Source organism: Heterodontus francisci, chromosome 25, assembly GCF_036365525.1.
Source record: "Heterodontus francisci isolate sHetFra1 chromosome 25, sHetFra1.hap1, whole genome shotgun sequence".
Lineage (NCBI taxonomy): Eukaryota > Metazoa > Chordata > Chondrichthyes > Heterodontiformes > Heterodontidae > Heterodontus > Heterodontus francisci.
The window spans coordinates 68,952,309-68,978,084 of record NC_090395.1 but is presented as its reverse complement, the minus strand read 5'-3'; the positions used below and the strand labels follow the sequence as shown (position 1 = coordinate 68,978,084).

Here is a 25,776-nt window from a genome sequence, read left to right as displayed (position 1 = left end):
TCACACTGTGCTGGACACTCCACTCTCACACTGTGCTGGACACGCCATCTCACACTGTGCTGGACACTCTATTTCACACTGTGCTGGACACGCCATCTCACACAGTGCTGGACACTCCATTTCACACTGTGCTGGACACTCCATTTCACACAGTGCTGGACACGCCATCTCACACTGTGCTGGACACTCCACTCTCACACTGTGCTGGACACTCCATTTCACACTGTGCTGGACACTCCATTTCACACTGTGCTGGACACTCCATTTCACACAGTGCTGGACACGCCATCTCACACAGTGCTGGACACTCCATCTCACACTGTGCTGGACACTCCATTTCACACAGTGCTGGACACGCCATCTCACACTGTGCTGGACACTCCACTCTCACACTGTGCTGGACACTCCATTTCACACTGTGCTGGACACTCCATTTCACACTGTGCTGGACACTCCATTCTCACACTGTGCTGGACACTCCATTTCACACTGTGCTGGACACTCCATTTCACACTGTGCTGGACACTCTATTTCACACTGTGCTGGACACTCTATTTCACACTGTGCTGGACACTCCATTTCACACTGTGCTGGACACGCCATCTCACACTGTGCTGGACACTCCATTTCACACTGTGCTGGACACGCCATCTCACACTGTGCTGGACACTCCATTTCACACTGTGCTGGACACTCCAACTCACACTCTGCTGGACACTCCAACTCACACTGTGCTGGACACTCCACTCTCACACTGTGCTGGACACGCCATCTCACACTGTGCTGGACACTCCACTCTCACACTGTGCTGGACACGCCATCTCACACTGTGCTGGACACGCCATCTCACACTGTGCTGGACACTCCATTTCACACTGTGCTGGACACGCCATCTCACACTGTGCTGGACACTCCATCTCACACTGTGCTGGACACTCCATTTCACACTGTGCTGGACACACCATCTCACACTGTGCTGGACACTCCACTCTCACACTGTGCTGGACACTCCACTCTCACACTCTGCTGGACACTGTTCCTGTACACTGCTCCACTGTGCATGGTTGTGGCAACAGAAATGGCAATGGAGGGACTTCATTAGGCTCCCTGTGTCACTGCTAGACTTGAAGGAGAAGAGGCAGTTCCTGAGGCAATGGTTCTAATGAATAAAGGGGTATGCAGTGAAGTTTGTAAAGACAGGATGCAATACCCGAGACAAACATAGGGAATGTAGGGAACAACATTCAGTGTTTGCGGGAGTATGCTTACTACATTCAACATGGCTGGGTTTGAGGTTGGCTTTGGGTTAGAATGCTTCCTACAGCTGTGTGACCACACCCTGCCCAATGAGCCTTTGTTCCACGTTGTGTTTTCAGCCAACTTTGATGGACAATAGACGAAGAGGGGTAACATCTTACTATCTGTTTCAATGTCCAACCAACCTTGCACTTTCAACTCCGCATTGGCATAAATGGTTCCGTGTTTGTTCTCAGCAACACACTGGTAAATTCCGGAATCATCCTTAACTAGTCTTGAAACTTTCAACGCACAATTGCTGACTTCAAAGCGGCTCTGAAAGAGTCAAAGTTAATGCCTGAGAGGGAAGCAATTAAAAGAAATAGAAGAGGCTTTGATTCTGAAGTAGCATACCTCCCGCCATCTTAATGAGACCCATATAAGTGGCCTTTTTTTTATTCGTTCAGGGGATGTGGGCGTTGCTGGTTATGCCAGCATTTATTGTCCATCCCGAATTGCCCTTGAGAAGGTGGTGGTGAGCTGGCTTCTTGAACCACTGCAGTCCTTGGGATGTAGGTACATCAAAAAGAAGCTTGACACCATCCAGGACAAAGCAGCCCGCTTGATTGGCACCCCATCCACAAACATTCACTCCCTCACCACCGACACACAGGGGCAGCTGAGTACCTACCCCATATGGACTACAGCGGTTTAAGAAGGCAGTTCACCACCACCTTCTCATGGGCAATTAGGGGTGGGCAATAAATGCTGGCCTGGCCAGCGATGCCCACATCCCCATGAACAAATAAAAAAAACATTGCTGTTAGGAAGGGTGTTCCAGGATTTTGACCCAGCAACAGTGAAGGAACGGTGATATAGTTCCAAATCAGGATGGTGTGTGGCTTTGAGGGGAACTTGCTGGTGGTGGTGTTCCCATGCATCTGCTGCCCTTATCCTTCTAGGTGGTAGAGATTGTGGGTTTGGAAGGTGCTGTCGAAGGAGCCTTGGTGAGTTGCATCTTGTAGATGGAGGGAGTGAATGTTGAAGGTGGTGGATGGGGTGCCAATCAAGCGGGCTGCTTTGTCCTGGATGGTGTTGAGCTTCTTGAGTATTGCTGGCGCTGCACCCATCCAGGCAAGTGGAGAGTATTCCATCACACTCCTGACTTGTGCCTTGTCGATGGTGGACAGGCTTTGGGGAGACAGGAGGTGAGTTACTCACTGCAGAATTCCCAGCCTCTGACCGATTTTTGTAGCCACAGCATGTATGTGGCTGGTCGAGTTCAGTTTCTGGTCAATGGTAGCCCCTAGGATGTTGATAGTGGGGGATTCAGCGATGGTAATGCCATTGAATGTCAAGGGGAGATGGTTGGATTCTCTCTTGTTTGAGATGGTCATTGCCTGGCACTTGTGTGGCGTGACTGTTACTTGCCACTTATCAGCCCAAGCCTGGATATTGTCCAGGTCTTGCTGCATATGGACACTGGCTGCTTCAGTATCTGAGGAGTCGCGAATGGTGCTGAACATTGTGCAATCATCAGCAAACATCCCCACTTCTGACATTGAGATGGAGGGAAGGTCACTGATGAAACAGCTGAAGATGGTTGGGCCTAGGACACTACCTTGAGGAACTCCTGCAGTGATGTCCTGGAACTGAGGTGATTGACCTCTAACAACCACAACCATCTTCCTCTGCGCTAGATATGAGTCCAACCAGCGGAGAGTTTTCTCCCTGATTCCCATTGACTCCAGTTTTACTCGGGCTCCTTGATGCAATATTCAGTCACATGCTGCCTTGATGTCAAGGGAAGTCACTCGCACCTCACCTCTTGAGTTCAGCTCTTTTGTCCATGTTTGGACCAAGGTTAGGAGCTGAGTAGCCCTGGCGGAACCCAAATTGAGCATCAGTTTGGCCTTGGACTCGGAAGGCGAGAATTCAGGCAGGTTTTCTACTTCTGGTGACTATCTTGGTAACTCCTGTTGGAAAGACTATGGGGAGAAGGTGCTCTGCCTTGTGCTCAGGTGTAAAGCAGGTACAGAAGGTACCAATTTGGCATTGGGATGGCCCACACCCAATCTGTGCAGGTCCCACTGCCAAATTCAAAGGCACATCTAAAATTAGCCTGAGCGTGAGGCCCCCTGAATATATAAATTTTTGCAAAGTATTTTTAAATGGTTATCAAGTAGTTTATGAAACATGGCAATGTACAGGACAGGAAGAGATCATTGTTGATCAATTGCCCTATATTGTTACGTCTAAAAGTTTGAAAATACTCTACATTAGTGTGTATCCTATCCTCCTCTCATCCCTGAGAATGATGCAGCATAGAAGGAGGCCATTGGGCCCATCCTGCCTGTGTTGGCTCTTTGAAAGAGCTATCCAATTAGTTCCACTCCACCCTTCCCCCCCCTGTCCCCATCACCGTTCTTCCTCCATTGTAAATTTTTCCACTGATGCTTGCTGGAAAGTGTAATGGAGTGACATTGGCGGGGATTGGACTTGACTGTGATGCAGGGTCCCTGGGTTGCAATATCAGCCCCCATAACTCCACACCTGACTCCCAAAAGTCTCTCCACCATCTACAAAGAGCTAGTGAGGAGTGTAATGGAGTACTGCCTGAATGGGTGTACCTCCAGCTACACTCAAGAAGCTCAACGCTATCCGGGCCTGCTTGATCGGCAGCCCATCCACCGCCTTAAACATCCAGTCCCTCCACCACTGCACATCCTGGCTGCAGCCTGTAGACTACAGGATGCAGTAAGGCTTCTTCAACAGCACCTCTGAAACCCGCAAAGGACAAGAACAGCAGGTGCATGGGAACGCCATCACCTCCAAGTTCCCATCAAAAGCACTCACTGTCCCAACTTGGACTTGTATCGCTCCGTGTTCCTTTTCGCTGGGTCAAAACGCTAGAATTCCCTGTATAACAGCACTACTGGAGCACCATCACCATGCCAACAGTAATGGTTCTATCAGAAGGCCCATCACCACCTTCTCAAGGGCAATTAGGGATGGGCAATAAATGCCAGCCTTGCCAGTGGCGCTCATATCCTAAGAATGAATATATTGAATAAATACATTCTGGAGAGGAGAGAAGAGAATCGGGCAAGGAAATATCTACGCGCAATACAAATATAAATCCAACAGTCAATGAAATAAGCAGCTCAAAAAACCACCCAGTCTTACTACCCTATTTATAACAAGCTGCAGCCACTGACGCAATTTTCCAAACTCCATATTCGTGATGCTGCCCGGACCACACAGGAAAACGCTGCATTTTATTTGGTCCGCACCTTAGAAGTTAAGAGCAGGCCATTTCTCAGCCACCTGCACGTGGGCCGAGGCTTCCCAGCGGCTGCACATTTCCACCACAGGTTGGAGCCAACGTCGGCCTCTGTGTCACTGATAATCTGAAGCCACTCCGGATGAGCTAGTGTAAAGAACAAAAAGAAAGTCAAAGAGCAAGGGGAGAAGGGACATAAAATTACCTAGAATTGTACAGCACAGACACAGACCATTCAGCATGGTCATGGGAACTTATGGCGGAACTCTTGAGAGGGCTAAATGGCTGACTCCTGTTCCCATGTCCCGATGCTCCACATGAGCCTCCTCTTACTCTTTTTACTTCATCTCACCCTATCAGCGTATCCTTCCATTCCCTTCTCCCTTGTGTTTATCTAGCTTCCCCTTAAATCCATCTATGCTATTTACCTCAACTACTTCATGTGGTAGCGAGTTCCACATTCTCACGGAGGATGTGGGAGGAATAGAAAAACCCGCAAATCAGTTTTCTGTACATTCCCATTTTTCACCTGGAGTGATGGCTGTGGATTGTGAATTTTTGATCTAACAAATCATTCACACTGCTGTTCATTCAGTGGATAAAGGATATTCGGTGATATGAAATAGACCCCTTTATCTTACAATACGAGATATTCCAGTTAACACTGCAGCCAATAGTTGGGAGTACTTTCCCACTGTGTGCAGTCAGACACAGCCCTGAACCTGCTCTGTTTTGTACAAGAAAATTATCTGCTTAAGTTCCTGAGGCTCCTGTTATTGACTTTCTATATCAGCCACTATGGGTATTCACATTGGTCATTGTTCTAAGATACGGATCCATTTTTAAATAACATCATTTGTATAGTGACTTTAACATCGCAGGACACTATACAGGATGATAATCAGTCAAAAATTGACGCTGAGCCAAAGAGGCGATATCAGTACAATTGTGTCTGGCTTTAAGGAGCATCTTAAAAGAGGAGAGAGAGGTGGAGAGGTTTAGGGAGGGAATTCCAGAGCAGGGCCCAGGCAGCTGAAAGGATAGCTGCTAATGGTGGGGCAAAGGAAGTGGGGGATGCACAAGAGACCAGAGTTGGAGGAGGGCTGAGGTCTTGGAGGCTTGTAGGGCTGCAGGAGATTACAGAGATCGGGATGGAAGAAGCCATGGAGGGATTTGAAAACAAGGATGAAAATTTTAAAACTGAGGCATTGCTTGGCCAGTAGCTAATGTAGATCAGCGAGCACAGGGGTGATGGGTGAATGGGACTTGGTGCGAGTTAGGTTACAGGAACAGAGAATTGGATGAGCTCATGTTTAGGGAGGATGTAGAAATGGGAGGCTGACCAGGAGAGCATTGTAAAGTAAAGGATGAGTTTTCTCAAAACAACTGGATACCTTACAGTCAGATAAGAAGTCACAGGGGAGTGGGACTAGTTGAGCTGCTCTCGCAGACAGCCGGCATGGACACAATGGGCCGAATGGCCTTCGTCTGTGCTGCAACTATATGATTCTATGATTCCACAATGATAAGTTTGATAACTTGTTCTGTGACTATAATAGCTGGACTATTATAGCTGGAACTAATATGAAGGAAAGAAGACATACCGTAGAATGTGAAAAGAGAGTACAAAAGACAATTCCACATGGTATTATAAGCTGAAGCCTGATTAAGGTGTTGAATCTGAAGAGTTTTGCTGTGCACAGAGAAGGTTAATCATCAACCCGGAGGACACAGTGACCACCAATGGAATACTGAGCATCCCCGATTCTTCATTGTTTCACTATTGGCAGCCGTGCCTTCAGCTGCCTTGGCCCTAAGCTCTAAAATCTCCTCCCTAAAACTTTGCGCCTCTGTCTCTCCTCCTTTAAGAAGCTCCTTAAAGCTTACTTGAAGCATTTGGTCAGCTGTCTTAATATCTGCACATTGGGACATTTTATTACATTAAAGATGATATATAAATGTAAGTAGTTGTTGTTGAGGATGCTATCGTAAGGAGACTGAGATCAAAAAGACGTTTATGGTATATCTCTGAGGACCAGTGCCCTTCGAAAGTGATGGAATGGGTCCTAGTTGGGAATAGACTGATTGCAGTTTAATAGTGGAGATGGTACGACTGTGTGCTGGAAGATAGAGAAGGGAAAAGTAACAGTAAGCGGGTAATGGTGGAAACTGACAGAAGGAAGGAGATGCTTAAAGTCTAGTGGCATCAGTGGCTAGTTTGGGTTATAATGACTGGCTGGCTGACTATCAGCATATCAGTATTCGTGGAATTAACTATATGGATTGACAGAGCTCAGAGACAATATCGATTCCCCTCAGCAGCTGCACCAGGAAAAGACTACCATCAACTTTGGGATCAATAATTCAGACAATTAAGCAATCTTGACAGCGGACAGCGTCCTGAGGCTTAATGTGGCTCCTTGGTAACCTGCACAAGCCAGAACCTTTCAGTTTTATTGGAAACATAAACTATTTGTGGTCAAGAAAGTCCCATGCAGCCAGATCACCACCAACACGACTCTTAACTGACCACTACTGAATGTTGGAGGGCAGCCTGACCCAATGAAGAATTACTACCTCTATCTTCTGTGAGAGGTGTCTGGCCTCTATTTTCTGTCTCCTCACTGCCAATCATGACAGAAATCAGCAGCTCAGGGCAGTAGCGGAGTTAAACCTTAGATATACACAAGAGAATGAAGAACCCATGGGGCAGAATTTTCGATCACTTTGAGGAGGTGGTACTGCAGGTGGGTGGGCCTGCAATTTCCTGACACAGGCCAGAGTACCAGTTTGCTAACATGTTCCTGCCTGCAGGTCATTTTGGAACACGCTGGTTCAGGTGGGAATTAGGCATATTAATGGTCCTATTAAGCCTGCTGTCCTGCCACTGACTGGCGTTTTCTAATTGTCAGGCGGGCCCTCCACCTCCGCAGTGGCCAGAACCCAGTCGTGAGGATGGAGGCAGTCTCCCTGTGCCAGACCAGGGGGACCAGTGCTCCAATTGGCTTTTTAAATCCAATCCCACAGCTGCAACTTATAAATGGCTGCAGCTGTGGTCATGGGCCGCTCAGTGGAGTTCTGATTGAGGACAGACCCAGAAAATTCAACCAGGACAAAAAGGGTTTAAAAAGGGTGCGAGAGATAGGCCAAATAATTAATAGGCTGGTCAGTCTGACCTCGGTGGTGGGTAAATTGTTAGAAACAATTCTGAGGGACAGGGTAAACTGTCTCTTAGAAAAGGAAGGGACTAATCAGGGATAGTCAGCATGGACTTGTTAGCTGAAGGTCATGTCTTACTAATTGAGTTTTTTGAGGAAGTGACAAGGAGGATTGATGAGGGAAGAGTAGTGGATGTGGTCGACATGCATTTTAGTAAGGCATTTGACAAGGTCCCACATGGCAGACTGGTCAGTAAAAATGAAAGCCCATGGGATACAGGGGAATGTGGCAGGTTGGATCCAAAAATTGGCTCCGTGACAGAAAGCAGAGAGTAGTAGTTGACGGATGTTTTTGTGAATGGAAAGCTGTTTCCAGTGCCGTTCCACAGGGCTCAGTGTTGGGCCCCTTGCTGTTTGTGGTATATATAAATGAATTGGACTTAAATGTGGGAGGCATGTTTGGGAAATTTGCTGATGACACAAAAATTGGCCATGTAGTTGATAGTGAAAAGGATAGCCGTAGACTCCAGAATGATATCAATGGTTTGGTTGAGTGGGTAGAAAAGTGGCAAATGGAATTTGATCCAGAGAAGTGTGAGGTAATGCATTTGGAGAGGGCAAACAAAGTGAGGGAATACACAATAAACGGGAGGATATTGAGAGGGGTAGAAGAAGTGCATGCCCACAGGTCCCTGAAGGTGGCAGGACAGGTAGATAGAATGGACTGTATAAAACACTGGTTAGGCCACAGCTGGAGTACTGCATACAGTTCTGGTCACCATATTACAGGAAGGACATAATTGCTCTGGAGAGAGTACAGAGGAGATTTACAAGAATGTTGCCAGGGCTTGAAAGTTGCAGCTATGAGGAAAGATTGGATAGGCTCGGGTTGTTTTCCTTAGAACAGAGGAGGGTAAGGAGTGACTTAATTGAGGTGGACAAAAATATGAGGGGCCTAGATAGAGTAGACCGAAGGACCTGTTTCCCCTAGTGGAAAGGTCAGTTACCAGGGGGGACAGATTTAAGGTGATTGGTAGAAGGATTAGAGGGGACATGAGGAAAAACATTTTCACCCAGAGGGTGGTGGATGTCTGGAATTCACTGCCAGGAATGGTGGTGCAGGCAGAAACCCTCAATTCTTTTGAAAGGTAACTGGACCTGCATCTGAAGTGCATGGCTTTGGACCAGGTGCTGGAAGGTGGGATTAGATTGGGTGACTAGTTTTTTTCGGCTGGCACAGACACGACAGGCTGACTGGCCTCCTTCTGTGCCGAAATTTTTCTATGGTTCTATGGTTCTAAAACCAGCAAGGTAGCACAAATAAAACTAAGCTGCTAGGGCCTTGAGGGTCATGGCTGCCAGAAATAGGGGCCACAGGTTGCACCGCCATTGCTAACAATATCAATGGGACACTCCCATTTCACCCTTAGAGTCCGAGAGTCATTACGACACAGAAAGAGGCCATTCAGCCCATCATGTCCACACCGACTCTCTGCAAGAGCTGCTCAGCTAGTCCCACTCTCTAGCCCTTTCCCTGTAGCCCCGCAATTTTTTTTCTCTTCATATAATTATCCAATTTCCTTTTGAAAGCTATGATTGAATCCGTCTCCACCACACTCTCAGGCAGTGCATTCTAGATCCTAAGCATTCACTGCGTAAAAAGGTTTTTCCTCATGTTGCCTTTGATTCTTTTGCCAATCACCTTAAATCTGTGTCCTCTGGTACTTGACCCTTCCACCAATGTGAACAGTTCCTCCCTCTCGACTCTGTCCAAACACCTCGTGATTTTGACGATTTTTTGTTGAGCTCAATGTCTCCTCATTGTCGCCAGTAGAACCTGATCTTTAAACACTCAACCCACTGAAATAATGTTAGTTAGCAACTGCTTAATTCTCAAAAATGGTCCCCATGGTAACACGCACTCAGGGCTTAAATTGTATCTGGAAACAGGCTGTTCCAAAATGTGAGCTTAGAATTCCCTTGTGCGCCATTTTAACCCAGTCGTTAATGCAGTTATTTTAAATGGGTTGATGATCGCATTAAAATAACATGCAGACACTTTACCAGAACATGTTAACCAGTGCACAACCAACTCAAACAAATCTCCTCAAGGTTGGTAAAAAGAAATGGGCTCTTTACAGTAGTGGCAAAACATCAAACAATCATCACCGCGGCAGCAGTGAGATCCAGCTAAAAGACTCAGTATATTTTTAAGACTGTTAAAATTGGCCAAACCTCCCTGCTGCCACTCCAGGAGAGGCCAGCCGCTCACTCGGCTACCTTCCCACCTGGGGTTAATGTTGGCTCCCTTTGTGGTTGCTTCTTGATATCCCATCTCTCATTGTCCTGGGGATAATAAATGCTGCCTTACAAGAACTAACCCACAAAAACAAAACAATTTAGGAGCGGAGGAGGCTATTCAGCTCCTTGAGCCTGTCCCATCATTCAACTAGAGCATGGCTACTCTGTATCTTAACTGCTTCTATCTCCTTTGGTTCCTGTAAGCCTTAATACACATGCCTAACAAAATGTCCCATTACAAAGAAATTAACCTTCATCCCATCATGTGCTAGATTCCTCACATTACAGGGTAATTTCGAGCCTGAATATGTCAACCGGTGTCCCTAACTTTATCTCACTCAAAATCCATCCAAAGGTCTATTCTCTTGTAAACTCAATGGGAGAACCTGGATTTCTCCTCTCACCATGAACGATGATTCTCCCTTGTGTTGAATCTTTTCCTCTTGAGTTTTCTGCCTCGCATTCATATACGCCTTCGTCCTCAAACTGTACATCAGGAATGTGTAGGATGGGTTTGTTCATGGATCGCAAGATCTTGGATGGCAATGACCCATCAAGCCTCCTCCACTTAATGGTGGGCACAGGACTGGAAGATATCAAACACCGAGATAATTAAAAGAAAGAAAGACTTGCATTTATATAGTGCCTTTCACAACCTCGGGATCTCCAAAGCACGACCAATGAAGTAGAGTCATTGTTGTAGGAAACCAATCTGTTCCACAAATAGGAATGTGATCAATGCCCAGACAATCTGTTTTCGTGATGTTGGGTGAGGGATAATTTTATCGTGCCATGGGATCTTTTAGATTCACCTGAGAGGGTAAACGGGGCCTTGGTTGAATGCCTCATCTGAAAGACGGCACCTCTGACAGTGCAGCACTCCATCAATACTGCACTGGGAGTTTCAGCCTAGATTACGTTTCTCTGAGGTGCCGTTTACAACAGATTCTAATTACTGGAATTGCTTTCTTCTTCTTTTGAAAACTTGTTTGAAGAGATCTGTAAAAGCAACCTAGGTCACCACAGTAACAGAATTAGCACCCACAAGGATCAAAAATAAATCCGCAGGGGGCACATCGTGGCAAAAGTGCCATGAAGTAACCACTTGAGAACTTCACTGCTGACCCTGACAGATTATGCCAATGGCAGGTGCCTTCAACCAATCAATACTTCTGAAGTGTAGCCGCTGCTGCGATGCAGGAAACGCATCAGCCAATCCGTGCACAGTAAGATCCAACGGCATCTAAATAAGGGGCCAGATAATCCGTTTTAATGATGTTGGCTGAGATTCAATTGTAAGGTGGACACCTTAGACAGCCACAAGATGGACATGTTGGGGACTCAATAGACAGATGGAAGCCAGGAATCTTGGCATATGCCAGAATTTCTCTCCCTGAAACTTAGTCATAGTCACCCAATCAGGCCCCTTTGTTAGAAAGCCAAAAACCATCTAGGTATGTTCCCCAAATCCTTGGCAGGGATAGTGGGGGTGAGGTCGAATCCAGTCCAAGATGGGCCCTAAAACCACTGGTCCGGGGTTGGTATGCCTCAGTCTTCTTGATGTGTCAGCCATCAATCCCCTCGCTGGCATTTTCCAGGTTGGGGATGTGGCAGTTCCTGGGCTAGGGGGTCCTGTTTTGGTCCCTCCCTATTTCCACCCTCACCATCATAATTATGGGAAGTCTGACATTAGCCCTTGTTTCTGATGGTCTTCCACAGCAGAAATGCAGCGGGTGGGATATTTTTGGCCTGTATATCTTTAGCTGCATGGGGCAAACAAACAAAGGAATGTGGTGTAATGCTAAACCTATCTCGTTATCTCTTTGTCCAATGAACTGTATCAATTGACCTTGAAAATCGAAGCTAATTATGTTGATAAAGGCAGTGGAGATGAATTGCCCCAGGCTACAGTCCTGCTGTGATTCTGGTGGGAGCCTGGCAGAACCCATCTGAATATAGCACAGTTAAGAGTGCCAATTTTGGTTCAATACATTAACATAATAATATAAAAAATAAGAGCTGGAGTAGACCATACAGCACTTCAAGACTGCTCTCCCATTCAATAAGATTATGGCTGACTGTTTACTCAATTTTCCACTCTATCCCCATATTCCTTGAATTCTGGAGGTTTCATCACACGACTTCCCGCCCCTACACTCCTGCCATTGGTCGCCTGACATGCCAATCGTCACGGTACCCGTCTTTCCACGGCCAATTAGAAAGCGAAAAGACTCTCCATTACCCAACTGGATGAATCTTGACTCTCAGTCAAAGAGCTTTTGCTTCCATCGCCAATATTTTTGTAACTAATAAACAGAGGTGCTCAAAAATGAAAAGGTACACAATTTTTCTTTTATTACCCTATGATTTTTCTCCAGGGTGTTCCACACAGCTGCGTCCTGGAGATTGATCTTCAATTCCTGGAGACTCCAGGCCAATCCTGGAGGGTTGGCAACCCTAAGTGCAGACCCGCTTCCTCAGAATCCTCATCAATTCTGGGGTTTCCCAGTCAGCCTCGAACAGGTGAAACCTCCACCTCTTCCTTATAAGGCCAATGGCATTGGGGGTGGGGGTGGGGGGAGTGCCAGAGTGTGGGGGTTGTAGGGACGGGGGTGGGAAAGCAGGATGTGATCTCCTTACTTTGAGAGTTCCTTGGCTGAGTTGGGCTTCAGCATAAGACTGAAGGCTGGTTTGCTAAGAGCTGAGGTCTGTGGGTGGTCAGAAATGGGCTACTCAGCTGGTGGTGGGAGTGTGGGTGGGTCGGGGTTTAGGGGATAAGGGGTATGGAGCTGGTGATAGGAGAAAGATCCAGGCAAGAGGAGTGAGGGTTGGGCCCCAAAAGAGATGATGAAAATATTTTTAAAAGCTATCTATTGCATCGCTCCTTTGCACATGAGGCTAAGGGGCAATGAGTGGAGTTTTAAAGTGGATGGAAGGCCCACGGAAACCTTCCCCACTCCCCAGTTACAGCCAGGTGCTGCATTTTCTGTATGCACCATCATAGTCCATGGATTTCTGGAGCCAATATATCCTGAACACTTCTGATCTGCATCCTGTACTCAGGGGCTGCACAGCCTGTGCTCGTACGAAATGGGGTACATTTCCTTTGTTTGTCAATGGGTACAAAAACATAAATCCAAACATTTACATATATACATCTGTTTAAAGTTGCAAAGGAATTACGTAAGGAAACTTTCCCTCTGTTATTTGTCATTTGTTAGACCAGCCTTTTTATGGCATGCCTCAGTGACCTTGACCTTTGACCTGTTCATGCTAGCACAATCACATTGTAGAACCCAGCAGAAGAATGAACTATGTGCATTTACATAGCACCTTTCACAACCTCAGAGCATCCCAACGCGCTTTACAAACAATGAAGTACTTTTCGAAGTGTAACCATTGTTGAATATAGGAAATCTGGCTGCAAAGCAAGGTAACCAAAGCAACAGTGACCAGATAATCTGTTTTAATGATGTTGATTGAGGAACAAATATTGCCCAGGACGCCAGGGAGAGCTCCCCTGCTTTTCTTCAAAATAGTGCCATGGGATCCTTCACATTACCTGTAGTTGCAGATGGGAACACAGTTTAATGTCTCATCTGGGAGACAGCACCTCCAACAGTGCAGCATTCCCTCAGTACTGAACTGGGGATGTCAAACTGGATTTTATGCTCAGATCTCTGGAGAAGGACTTGAATCCACAAATTCTGACTCAGAGGCAGGCAAGCTACCAACTGATCCACAGCTGATACTTACCTCCAGAAGCACAGGGATTTTATGTATGTATTTTTTGAAATAAACAGTACAGATCCCAGTGGTTACATTCAGACTTTAACTGCCTCTGGAAGTGCACTGTTTAATGCGATCCATTAAAAATCCTTTGTGTGCCATCGTCACCCAGCCATTAACTCAATTATTTTAAATGGGCAACAATAATGTTAAAGGTAACACGCCAGAACATTTTATCCGAGCACATTAACCAGTGCGTTACCTCAGAGTGTGTCGATGGTCATAAACAAACATCCTTTTTTATTTCGATGGGTTTCATAAGAAGCATCAAACAATCGTCACCATGGCAACAGTGTGCTCCAACTAAGACACCCTGTAAAGTTAATAGGCGCTCACCCACGGCTTGTGTTAGATTCTGGAATTACCACGTTAGACAGTATTCCCCCAGGGTATTTAAGCCTTGTATCTAGATTTCAGCATGATGTTCTTAGCACGTCTAATGCCATTTCACAGCTGGCTGGCATTCAATGAATGAAATTATATCAGAAACAGGGAGAAGAAGAACAATAAAGACAGGGGCAATTCGAGGAAGGTTTCTTGTTTTTATCAGCGAGGAACAGAATATTCTTCCACTAACTGCATTGAATGTCAATCCCTCCCAAAGCGGGCAAAATATGAGCTGGATGAATATTAAAGCCCCCTCTACTCTGCACCAAGTATGTACCTCAACTGTATTCCATCAAGAAAGTACTGACATCATCACATCACTGATTTTACCACAGCAATGCTACTCCATTAAGTACTTTCACAATGCTTTTTTTTATTGTTTTGTCCCGATGCTTCATAACAAGGGCAAAGCAGGATTCGAATCCAGAAGAAACCAGGGAATTGGAAGAAAAATCACCTAGAAAATGTCACGAATGGAATAAATGTCAATGCGTTGGCCATGTGATCTTTACACAGGTGAGGGACTTGATGCTCACTTTCGTGTGACTGTGGCTTGCCCGTTCCAGTAGTGAAGAGGATGAAGCCATTTTGAGTGTTCCCCAAACCTACACCCTAAATGGGAGCTGATCACAGGGAGGTGGGGTGTGTTGAGGTGCGGGGGAGTGGGGGGGGGGGGGGGTGGTGAAGAGGGGAGACAGGGCAGAAGTAGGCCTAGAGCTCTCCTGTTCCTTTTGAGCCCCACAAGACAAATTCAAGGCCTCCCTGGTTGTATCATCAATGAAACTGGACAGAGAGGGGCACGATGCAAGTGACCAGTTTTGTCCTAAAATGACGAATGGCATCTGAGGATGTACGTCTTAGGATCCTGATTATCATATCAGAGAGACCTATCACCTAAAACAGTTTGACACTTTGGCCTGCCCAGTGCTCGGCACCTGTAGAATGGCCAGGATACAAAATCACTGCTGACACTTGAAGGAGCCCCCCCACTTTCTTTCAGACGAGATGTAAATCAAGGTCCCATCTGTCCTCTCAGGTGGGCGTATAAGATCCATAGAGCTATTTGAAGAAGAGCAGGGGAGATCTCCTTGGTTTCCTGGTCATTATTTATTCCTTGCCCAACACCAGTGAAAATAGATCATTGCAGCTTGTGGCACCTTGCTATGCACAAAACTCTGGCTGCCATTTTTGTCTAGATAGTAGTGACTAATCTTTGCAGATACTGCATTGGATGTGAAACGCGTTGGGATGCACTGAGGATGTGAAAGGTGCTATATAAATACAAGTTCTTTCTTTAAAGTAAAATTTTAACTTGAAGTTTTCTGTGTGAACAGAGGATTGTATATCTGGCCTCTGGGAGATTATGGGATAGAATTTAAAGTCATTGCTGTTGTTGAACAAATACTCAATACACATATTAAATTCTCCTCACTGCCATTTTAACCAACCGTTAAAGCATGTAAAATAATCTGAGAATGCAGAGGAGAGAAGAGGCTGATAAGAGATTGCTAAGTGTTTGTGCATTACTTCAGCGACAGTAATCACTACACTCACAGCACTAAAGGTCTTATAAACATCAATGTGATTCTTGTGTCGAGACTGGTTCAGATGACACTCTGCTGTTGTATTTTGTAACATCATCTATATGTTTCCTATCTGTTCTTGGATACAAGAGCAACCTGGCCCTGCACTTGCTGAAAATGTATAAATCTCGAAAATCTTCCAGTTCTGATGACAGGTCATCGACCTGAGCGTGAACTCTCTTTCTCTCTCCACATGAAGCTGCCTGACCTGTTGAGTATTTCCAGCATTTTGCTGTTTTTATTTCAGATTTTCAGCATCCACTGTATTTTGCATTTGGAAATAAACAATCCTGTTACTCCAAGAGGTGGGATGTAGTTATCCATCAGCTTTTTAGGGGACCAAGGGTCCAATTTAAAACATAAGATAATAAATATCTGAGTTATAGAATAGAATCATAATAGTATCTTACGGCACAGAAGAAGGTCATTCAACCCTTGTGCCTGTGCCAACTCTTTGAAAGAGCTATCCAATTAGTCCCAGTCCCTCTGCTCTTTTCCAGTTTTGGTCTCCTTACCTAAGGAAGGACATACTTGCTTTAGCGGGAGGGCAAAGAAGTTTCACCAGACCTCTCTATGGGATTCGGGGACCGCTCTATGAGGAGAGGTTGAGTAGACTTGGCCTCTATTCTCTGGTGCTTACAGGAATGAGAGGGGATCTCCCTGGAAACATATAAAATTCTTAAGGAGCTTGATAGGGTAGATGCTGAGATTATATTTCCCCTGGCTGGGGAATCTAGAACACTGGCTCATAGGGCTGAAGTTTATTCTCCTGCTGCGTGTGGGCCGTGCGCTCCCCCACCCCCCCCCCCCCCATGCCGCCACAGTCTACTGCATGGTGGCCTAAGAAAATACGTTGGCGGGCTGCTCCCCCAATCGCATGGAGGGGTCTGCGACACCGGCAACGGCGTCAGCTGCCCGCGTGCAGGTGCCATTTTTAAAGGACAGCCAGCCCTGCCGCTACATTTAAATATTTAAAGCTGTACTCCCCCAATGCACTGCAAAAGAAACTATTGCCCCTTCCCCCCCACCCCAATAACACATACATGTAATAGTTGCCCTCTCCCTCCACCCCCCCCAAAACACTTATGACCTTTCCTTCCCCACAAACTGATCGAAGTGCAGAGGTCATCCCTTCCCCCCCTCACCTACACTAGTAATTTACATTTGACCCTGTACCCACCCCCCCCAATTACACTGAAAATTATAAGTACCCCCCTTTCCCACCCCGTTGGCGCCAGCTTTCTCTGGACATGTGCCAGCCGCTGCTTGGAAGATTCTGAGCAGCAGGTAGGATCGGTGTGAATTTTATTTAAGTTTATTATTTAAGTTTACTCAGGTGCTTCATTTACAAATGTAAAGTTGGGTCCCGTCGCCCAATGGTGCGGGGGTGAGGGGGGGGGTGGTGATGGAGTGGAGGGGAGAGTTGCCACGGAGCCTCACCACCACCGGGATGATCGGTCCCATCGCTCCCGGCGTCAGACTCCGTGGCGGGCTGCTGGCGGAACAATCTTCCGGTCCCTCCCGCCATGGATTGCATCGTCGGGACCTCAACAAAACCCTGCCCATAGTCTCAGAATAAAGGACTGGCTATCTAGGATTGAGATGAGGAGAAGTTTCTTCACGAAAAGGGTTGTGAATTTTTTGGAATTCTCCAACCCAGAGAGCTGTGGATGCTCAGTTATTGAGTTTATTCAAGACGGAGATTGATAGATTTTTGTGCACTAATCGAGGACTCTGTGGATAGTGCAGGGAACTGGAGTTGAGGTAGAAGATCGGCCATGATCAGGCTTGAAAGGTTGAATGACCTACTCCTGCTCCTAATTCTTCTGTTCTAGAAATACATCCAATTCCCTTTTGAAATTTACTATTAATTTTGACAGCTACACAACAAAATTTAGTTCACTCACTTTCCAAAGGCAAAGCACTCCAGGTTCAGAGACTGTCCAGCTAGCGCATAAGTTTCGGAGGGAAATTTCACCCGAATATGTGGAGCATGAGTCCGAGGGTCACCTAGAGAGGAAGAAAAAAGACAGGTCAGGGAGCAGCTGTATGGTGAAGGACTCCAGATGGCCAAATGATGATGGAGGTTGAAGGAACAAAACAAGGCCTTTCATCATATTAATTAAAACAAGAAATGCTGGAAATACTCAGCAGGTCTGGCAGCATCTGTGGAGAGAGAAGCAGAGTTAACATTTCAGGTCAGTGACCCTTCATCAGAACTGGCAGATATTATAAATGTAATAGGTTTTAAGCAAATAAAGTGGGGGTGGGGCAAGAGATAACAAAAGAGGTGTTGATAGGACAAGGTCACTGATCAGAAGGTCATAAAAAACAATGGGTAGGCACAGTCGAAACAAACTAAACAAACTAAAATAAAATAAACAAATAAAAAAGAAAAAGTAACTAAAAATAAAAATAAAAAGGGGGGGGGGGTGGTGAGTGTTGAAATGGCAAGCAACCAGAGGCTTAGGTTTTTAGTTATTTGTTTATTTTATTTTAGTTTGTTTAGTTTGTTTCTACTGTGCCTCCCCACTGTTTTTTTCATGTTTGTGCTTGGGGCCAGGGCTGTTCATTTCTCTGTCAATTAACACCCTCTCTGTACTAATGCTTTGTCTTTCAGCACACCCATTAACATACCATTTGCCTTTGCTCCATGATCTTCTGGTCAGTTATCCTCTGTGACCTTGTCCTATCAACACCTTTTCTTTTGTTATCTCTTGCCCCACCCCTGCTTTACTTGCTTAAAACCTATTACATTTCTAATACTTGCCAGTTCTAATGAATGGTCACTGTCCTGGAACGTTAACTGTGCTTCTCTCTCCACAGATGCTGCCAGACCTTCTGAGTATTTCCAGCATTTCTTGTTTTTATTTCAGATTTCCAGCATCTACGGTATTTTGCTTTTATTTTACCTTTCATGATATTGTTGCTCCTTGACTCACTCCCTCATCTTCCAGTGCACATAGGCTATTGCAATCCTTCATTCAACTCAAAAGTTTAGAGAGTAAACTGATTACTCCTGGAGTTGAGCCTTACTCTACTCAGATAACTGCAATTACTGGATAAAATGGTATTGCTGTGAATCAGAGCTGATCTCTGTGGATGATTCATAGAATCATAGAATGGTTACAGCATAGAAGGAGGCCATTTGACCCATTGTGTCCCTGCTGGCTCTTTGCAAGAGAAACTCAACTAGTCCCGCTCCCCTGCCTTTTCCACATAGCCCTGAAATTTTTTTCTCTTTAGATAACAATCCAATGCCCTTTTGAAGGCCTCGATTGAATCCGCCTCCACCACACTCTCAGGCTGTGCATTCCGGATCCTATCCGCTCGCTGCGTGGAAGAAGTATTTCCTCATGTCGCTGTTGCTTCTTTTGCCAATCACCTTAAATCAGTGTCCTCATGATTTTGAACATCTCTGTCAAATCTCCTCTCAACATTCTCATTCCAAAGAGAGCAGCCTCAGCTTCACCAATCGAGCCACATAATTGACACCTCTCATCACTGGAACCATTCTTGTAAATCTGCCTTTAGATTAGATTAGAGATACAGCACTGAAACAGGCCCTTCGGCCCACCGAGTCTGTGCCGAACATCAACCACCCATTTATACTAATCCGACACTAATCCCATATTCCTACCAAACATCCCCACCTGTCCCTATATTTCCCTACCACCTACCTATACTAGTGACAATTTATAACGGCCAATTTACCTATCAACCTGCAAGTCTTTTTGGCTTGTGGGAGGAAACCGGAGCACCCGGAGAAAACCCACGCAGACACAGGGAGAACTTGCAAACTCCACACAGGCAGTACCCGGAATCGAACCCGGGTCCCTGGAGCTGTGAGGCTGCGGTGCTAACCACTGCGCCACTGTGCCGCCTTCTGGCCTTCACCTCTCTAAGGCCCCAAACTCTGAAGTTCCCATCCAAAACTTCGCCACCTCTCTCTCCTCCTTTATGATGCTCTTCAAAAGAAATCTACCTCTTTTGACTAAACTTTTGCTAACTGTCCTAATAACTCCTTATGCGGTAATTCTTTTGTCTGCGAACAGGCCTGTGAAATGCCTTGTGACATTTTATTAAATATAATTTAAATATATTTATTAAATATATGAATGCAAATTGTTACGGAATGAGGATCTGCACCTTTATGCGTACTTATGTGTACTTTTACCTTGGTGTACTTGTTCATAGATCACTGAAGGTAACAGCACAAGTAGATAAGGTGGTTAGGAAGGCATATGGGACACTTGCCTTTATTAGTCGAGGCATAGAATATAAGAGCAGGGAGGTTCTGATGGAGCTGTATAAAACGCTAGTTAGGCCATAGCTGGAGTACTATGTACAGTTCTGGTCACCACCACACTATAGGATGGATGTGATTGCACTGGAGAGGGTGCAGAGGAGATTCACCAGGATGTTGCCTGGGCTGGAGCATTTCAGCTATGAAGAGAGACTGAAAAGGCTAGCGTTGTTTTCCTTACAGCAGAGAAGGCTGAGGGGGGACCTGATTGAGGCATACAAAATTATGAGGGGCATTGATAGGTTAGATAGGAAGAAACTTTTTCCCTTAGCGGAGGTGTCAATAACCAGGGGGCATAGATTTAAGGTAAGTGGCAGGAGGTTTAGGGGGGATTGGAGGAAAAATATTTCACTCAAAGGGTGATTGGAATCTGGAGCACACTGCCTGAAGGGGTGGTAGAGGCAGGAACCCTCACAACATTTAAGAAGTATTTAGATGAGCACTTGAAATGCCATAGCATACAAGGCTATGGGCCAAGTGCTGGAAAATGGGATTAGAATAGATAGATGCTTGATGGCCGGCACAGACACGATGGGCCAAAGGGCCTGTTTCTGTGCTGTATAACTCTATGACTCTATGACTTTATGTTTGCTCTTTTTGTCTCATTTACCCCCTCCCCCACATCAATTTCCCCTCCTAGTGGCCCACATCCCTTTCTCACTGTTACAAGGACCCCTGAGTGTCAACTGCCGTTTTCAGCCTTGCATAAGTGGACAGACCCAATGAGAGATCTTGAACAATGGGCAGCTGTAGGACATCATAGCCTAGGCCAATCCTGCCCTCAACTCTTTCCGCACAGCAGCACTGTCAGCACAGGTTTTTGAATCATGATTGGGTGGGGGTTGGGGGGTGGGGGAGTGGTGATGGTGGCATAGGGAAACAGACCTGACTGATTTTCCATTCATTAAGACAGAAATCTCCATTTCGCTTTGCAGCAGATGTGACACCACTGGCTGATGCTCATTGTTTAGTTTCCATGTGCTGGCTGCATTTTATCACAAGCTGCATTTAGGATGAGATTTACTGGGCTGTGGGGAAAGGGCAGGGATGTGGGACTAATTGGATAGCTCTTTCAAAGAGCCAGCACAGGCATGATGGGCTGAATGGCCTCCCTTGGTGCTGTATCATTCTTTGATTCCATCTAATGTGCTTATTAGTCTCAACACTGGATAAGAGAGACTTAAATTAGCTCACCAAGCGTCACTTATGCACAAATTCTGGGACCTTCCTAGTCCGTCTCAATGGCCCAGTTGAGTCATTGAGGCAACCTTGAAACTTCCTTCTTTAAATTGGCTTTTTCTGTGGATTGTGTGGTTTTCGAAGTGAGACCTATTAGTGCTGGGAAGGGAGCACTTTCTATATTAGGCACCGGCCTCAGCATCAAACGCTTGTTGGTCATCTGGAATGTTGTTAATTGCAAAGTAGAGCACCTCCTTTTTCTCTTCTAACAATGTGCGTCAGGTTAAAACCCACCAGCATGATGCTGTTTGACTCCTACACTAGTTAACCTTGAGAAAGATTGACAACTTAATGTTAAATAGTGCGGAATTGGAATTAATTTTATTGCGGGACATGAATATTTATTCGATACTTATTCATTCTTGTGATGTGGCTGCTGCTGGTAAGGCCAGTGTTTAACACCCATTCTCAGTTGCCCTTGAGCAGGTGGCTACTTGAATGCCTGCATGTAGCTAGGTTGAGACTGTCCAAATGGATTTTATAGCTGGAGTAGGAACCCTGGTTTATTTCCCCCTTCCTGAGCCATGGGACACTGGGTCACATTGTAGCACCCTAACTTCAATCCCAGTGGTGATCATCTCAGCCAGAGTCGGAATTGAATTTTAGGGCCTTTCGCTTTGTATGCGTGTCTCAGTGCCCTAACCGACCGAGATTTAATTCCACTGGGTTTAACGCTACTCTAGGCTTAGACCATAGCTTTTGGAAGTAATGTCAGTTTTGGAGTGGAACAAGAGGAAATTACATCACCGGTTAAAGAGGAGATTAGGAAGTTACATCATGTTTGGTTGCCATTTTCTATCACCTGACTCTCCCAATAGTGGACGGCCAAATAAAAATACAAAAAGGCTGGGTATAAATTTATGAGGAGAAAACATATTTGTTCCAAAGGCAAGTAACTGAAATGTATTAATTATTAAAAGCAAGAACAGTTTAAATTAGTGTATTATTAAGCAGATTCACTTTGATTGCTCATGCAGAGCAGCTCAGCAAGTCTTGAAGAATTCAATTGATTTTCATTTCACTCCTGCTTACCGGGCTATAACCAACTCTGTATGAAGAGGCACAGTACACATGAGGGCTAATCCAACGTGGGTGAGCAGGAAGTAGAACACATTTTGTTTCTTAATTATTTGGATTGAGGCAGTCAATGAGTGAAACTCAAATTTGACAAAGAAAGCCTTGACCTAAACAATTGGACAGAAGTGATTCGGATGCCAGATATACTGAGTTACATTGCTTTTACAAGGAAAACTACACCCCAAGATACGAACTTCTTCCTGTCATATTAATTAGTCTATTCCCTCTATTTATTTAACAGGAATATTGGCCAGTCATTGTCCATTTCTCTGCTCAGAGTACAGAAGATTATGCTGGGATGACAAGGGATGGGAGGAGGCCCATATGGAGCATAAACAGCAGCATGGTGTCACACTAATGATAATGTGCAGTGATTGATTTAGCAATCGATCGATATCCATGCGTATGATAGAATTTCAAAATACTTCAGATCCATTATTTCTCATATTTGTGAAGGCAGCCATTGCAACTGAAAGAACGCAGAAGAGGACGACTGGCATCTATTTTAAGACCTTACAAGTGAATGCAAACTCAAAACTAGGGATTTAAAAATATAATTGAAAATACATCCCAGGGCTTTGTGTAAGGTTTGGTAGGTTACAGATAGTGGATTTTATGGATTATTTAGATCTATAAAACTGACTGGACTCCTGACTATCTTATGTTAAGCTAACAGAGGGTTGTTAGAGTGTGGATTGCATTGCCACAGGGCATGGCTGAAGCATTGCATACTTCAAGAGAAATTTTGATAAATCTTTGAAGCAGAGGAAGATTCAGGGCTAGAGGGAGAGTGCGGTGCACTGGGATTAGTTTGAATTGCTCCAGCAAGAAAATCCAGCACAGACATGATGGGCTGAATGGCCTCTTACTGTGCTGTAAACATCTATTTTTTAAAATTATTTATTTATTTTTATTTAGAGATACAGCACTGAAACAGGCCCTTTGGCCCACTGAGTCTGTGCTGACCATCAACCGCCCATTTATACTAATCCTACATTAATCCCATTACCCTCTCACATCCCCTCCTTCCCCCTACCTACACTAGGGGCAATTTATAATAGCCAATTTACCTATCAACCTGCACGTCTTTGGCTATGGGAGGAAACCGGAGCACCCGGCGAAAACCCACGCGGTCACAGGGAGAACTTGCAAACTCCGCAGAGTCGAACCCGGGTCGCTGGAGCTGTGAGGCTGCAGTGCTAACCACTGCGCCTCTGTGCCGCCCATAGTTGATGGGATGCGGGTGTCGCTAGTAAAGCCAGCATTTATTGTCCATCCCTCATTTCCCTGAGACGATGGTGGTGAGTCTTCTTCTTGAACCACTGCAGTCCATGTCCACAGCGCTATTTGGGAAGGAGTTCCAGGATTTAGGCTCAGGGGTTATGAAGGAATGGCAATACATAACCAAGTTGGGATGATGTGTGACTTGGAGGGAATCTTGCAAGTGATGGTGTTCCCATACACCTGCTGTCCTTGTCCTGCTGGTTGACATAGGTCGCATGTTTTGGGTGTTGCCGCTGAAGCTTTGGCGACTTGCTACAGCGCATCTCATTGATGGTACATGCTGTAGCCATGGTGCAGCATGAAGGGAGTGTATGTTAAAGCTAGTGGTCGGGCTGCCAATCAAGCAAACTGTGCCCTGGATGGTTTTGAGCTTCTTGAGCGTTGTTAAAGCTGAACCCATCAAGTTCCCTGGTTAACTCATTGCTGACTCATTATAAACGAACATTCAGTGAATGAGTTTTTCATGATTTGTGCACCACTATACCTCACACTAATTGCTTTTAAGTAGAAAATAGTATTTCTTTCAGTACAATTGGGTAATTCTGTGATCTGGTGTTCCCAGTGAGGAGTTGCACTCCCAGGGAGAAACATTGTACCCTTAGATCCCTGATCTGTACAGAATTGACACCTTGACAGAATTACAGACGGAGTGCAGAATTACCCTTAAAATGGACAAAACCTCTCTGTCTGTGGATATAGTTTGTAAATGCTGCTGCCACATATACAATAAAATCTGCAGTTTCAAAAAATATGAAGCCATACATATATTTTGAATGTCGCTGCACAGTTTGTCAAATAGTACTTGCAGAGTCAAACATCGGTAAATACTTAGATTTGTTGTATAATTATATGAATTAGTGATCTGGGAGATTCAGATAATGTAACATGAAAACATTTTCAAAAATTCAGATTTCATCAGATGCACATGCCATCTTTGTAAAATATTTGATTTTAAAATGTGTGAATAATTAATTTCATTTTTAGTACAAACCGATCCTACGCAAAATTTCATCTTACTGACCTTATGAACAATATCTACTATGTAACAAAAATTGCCACAGCTGTAACCGTGGCAACAGTCACTGGGCATTGACTAACACTTGTTTACGAAACAGGTTGTGAAGGTTTTCTTCCGAATAATTTCATGTCGCAGCCCGTGTAAATCAGCACGGGATGCCATTAATTAACTGAGGTTAGGATTTTCACATGGCATTTCAGAGCGAGTCTTAAACCCCCAGTTAAAAGCTGCAGAGCCAAAACTGTTTGCAAAGATCTTGAAATGCTCCTTGTACATAAAGATCATTCATCTATTTGTTCAAGAATGAAATGGCCAAAAAAAAAACAACAGATGGAGTGTAATAGTTGTGCATCTGGCACATCTTTGATGTCCGGCTTCTTTTAGAGAATTTACGTTCCATCTGTCTAATTGGGCAGCATCCCTGATCTTCACAAACATGGTGTTGGTGTTTTCTTTGCTCCTTGCTTTCTGCTGATTATTTTCCATATTCCTTCCATGATCTGCATGCAGGATATAATCTCTCTAGACAACAACATCAATAGAAAGAGCTCACATTTATATCGCAGCTTTAGCCTAATAAAACGTCCCAATGTACTGCACAGAGACGTCATAAAACAAAATTTGACACCAAGCCATATAAGGCGATATTAGGGCAGATGACCAGAAGCTTGGTCAAAGAGGAAGGCTTTAAGGACAGTCTTAAAGGAGCAAAATGAGGTAGAGAGGCGAGAGGGAATTTCAGATCTTAGGGACCAGGCAGCTGGAGGCTCGGCCACCTATGGTGGAGCAACTAAAATCGGGGCTACTCAAGAGGCCAGAATTAGAGGAGCACAGAAATTGGAGGGGTGTGGAGTTGGAGGAGTTTACAGAGATAGGGAGGGGTCGAGGCCTTGGAAGGATTTAAAAACAAGGTTGAAATTGAAAATTTTAAAGTTCTTCTTTGGCCTAGAGGTGGTCAGTGGTTTGTGGAGCAGCGCCTGGTTTGGCCATAAAGGCTATAAAGTTGAGGCGTTGCTTAAACTGCAGTCAGCGTAGGTCAGTGAGCACAGGATGACGGGTGAATGGGACGTGGTGTGAGTTAGGACACGGGCAGCAGAGTTATGGATGACCTCATG

At 45.2% G+C, this 25,776-nt stretch overlaps 1 protein-coding gene across 1 annotated transcript in view; it reads right to left on the bottom strand.

The window, feature by feature from the left end:
* The window catches only part of cntn2 (contactin 2), a 155,074-nt gene that overhangs the window by 45,133 nt on the left and 84,165 nt on the right, over nucleotides 1-25,776 (bottom strand). Inside the window, exons 7-10 of the mRNA XM_068057738.1 lie at nucleotides 17,645-17,747; nucleotides 10,383-10,564; nucleotides 4,530-4,666; nucleotides 1,443-1,572 (exon numbers count right to left, since the gene is read on the bottom strand). Of these exons, the coding sequence (XP_067913839.1) occupies nucleotides 1,443-1,572; nucleotides 4,530-4,666; nucleotides 10,383-10,564; nucleotides 17,645-17,747 (552 nt within the window). The remainder of the gene's footprint in view (nucleotides 1-1,442; nucleotides 1,573-4,529; nucleotides 4,667-10,382; nucleotides 10,565-17,644; nucleotides 17,748-25,776) is intronic.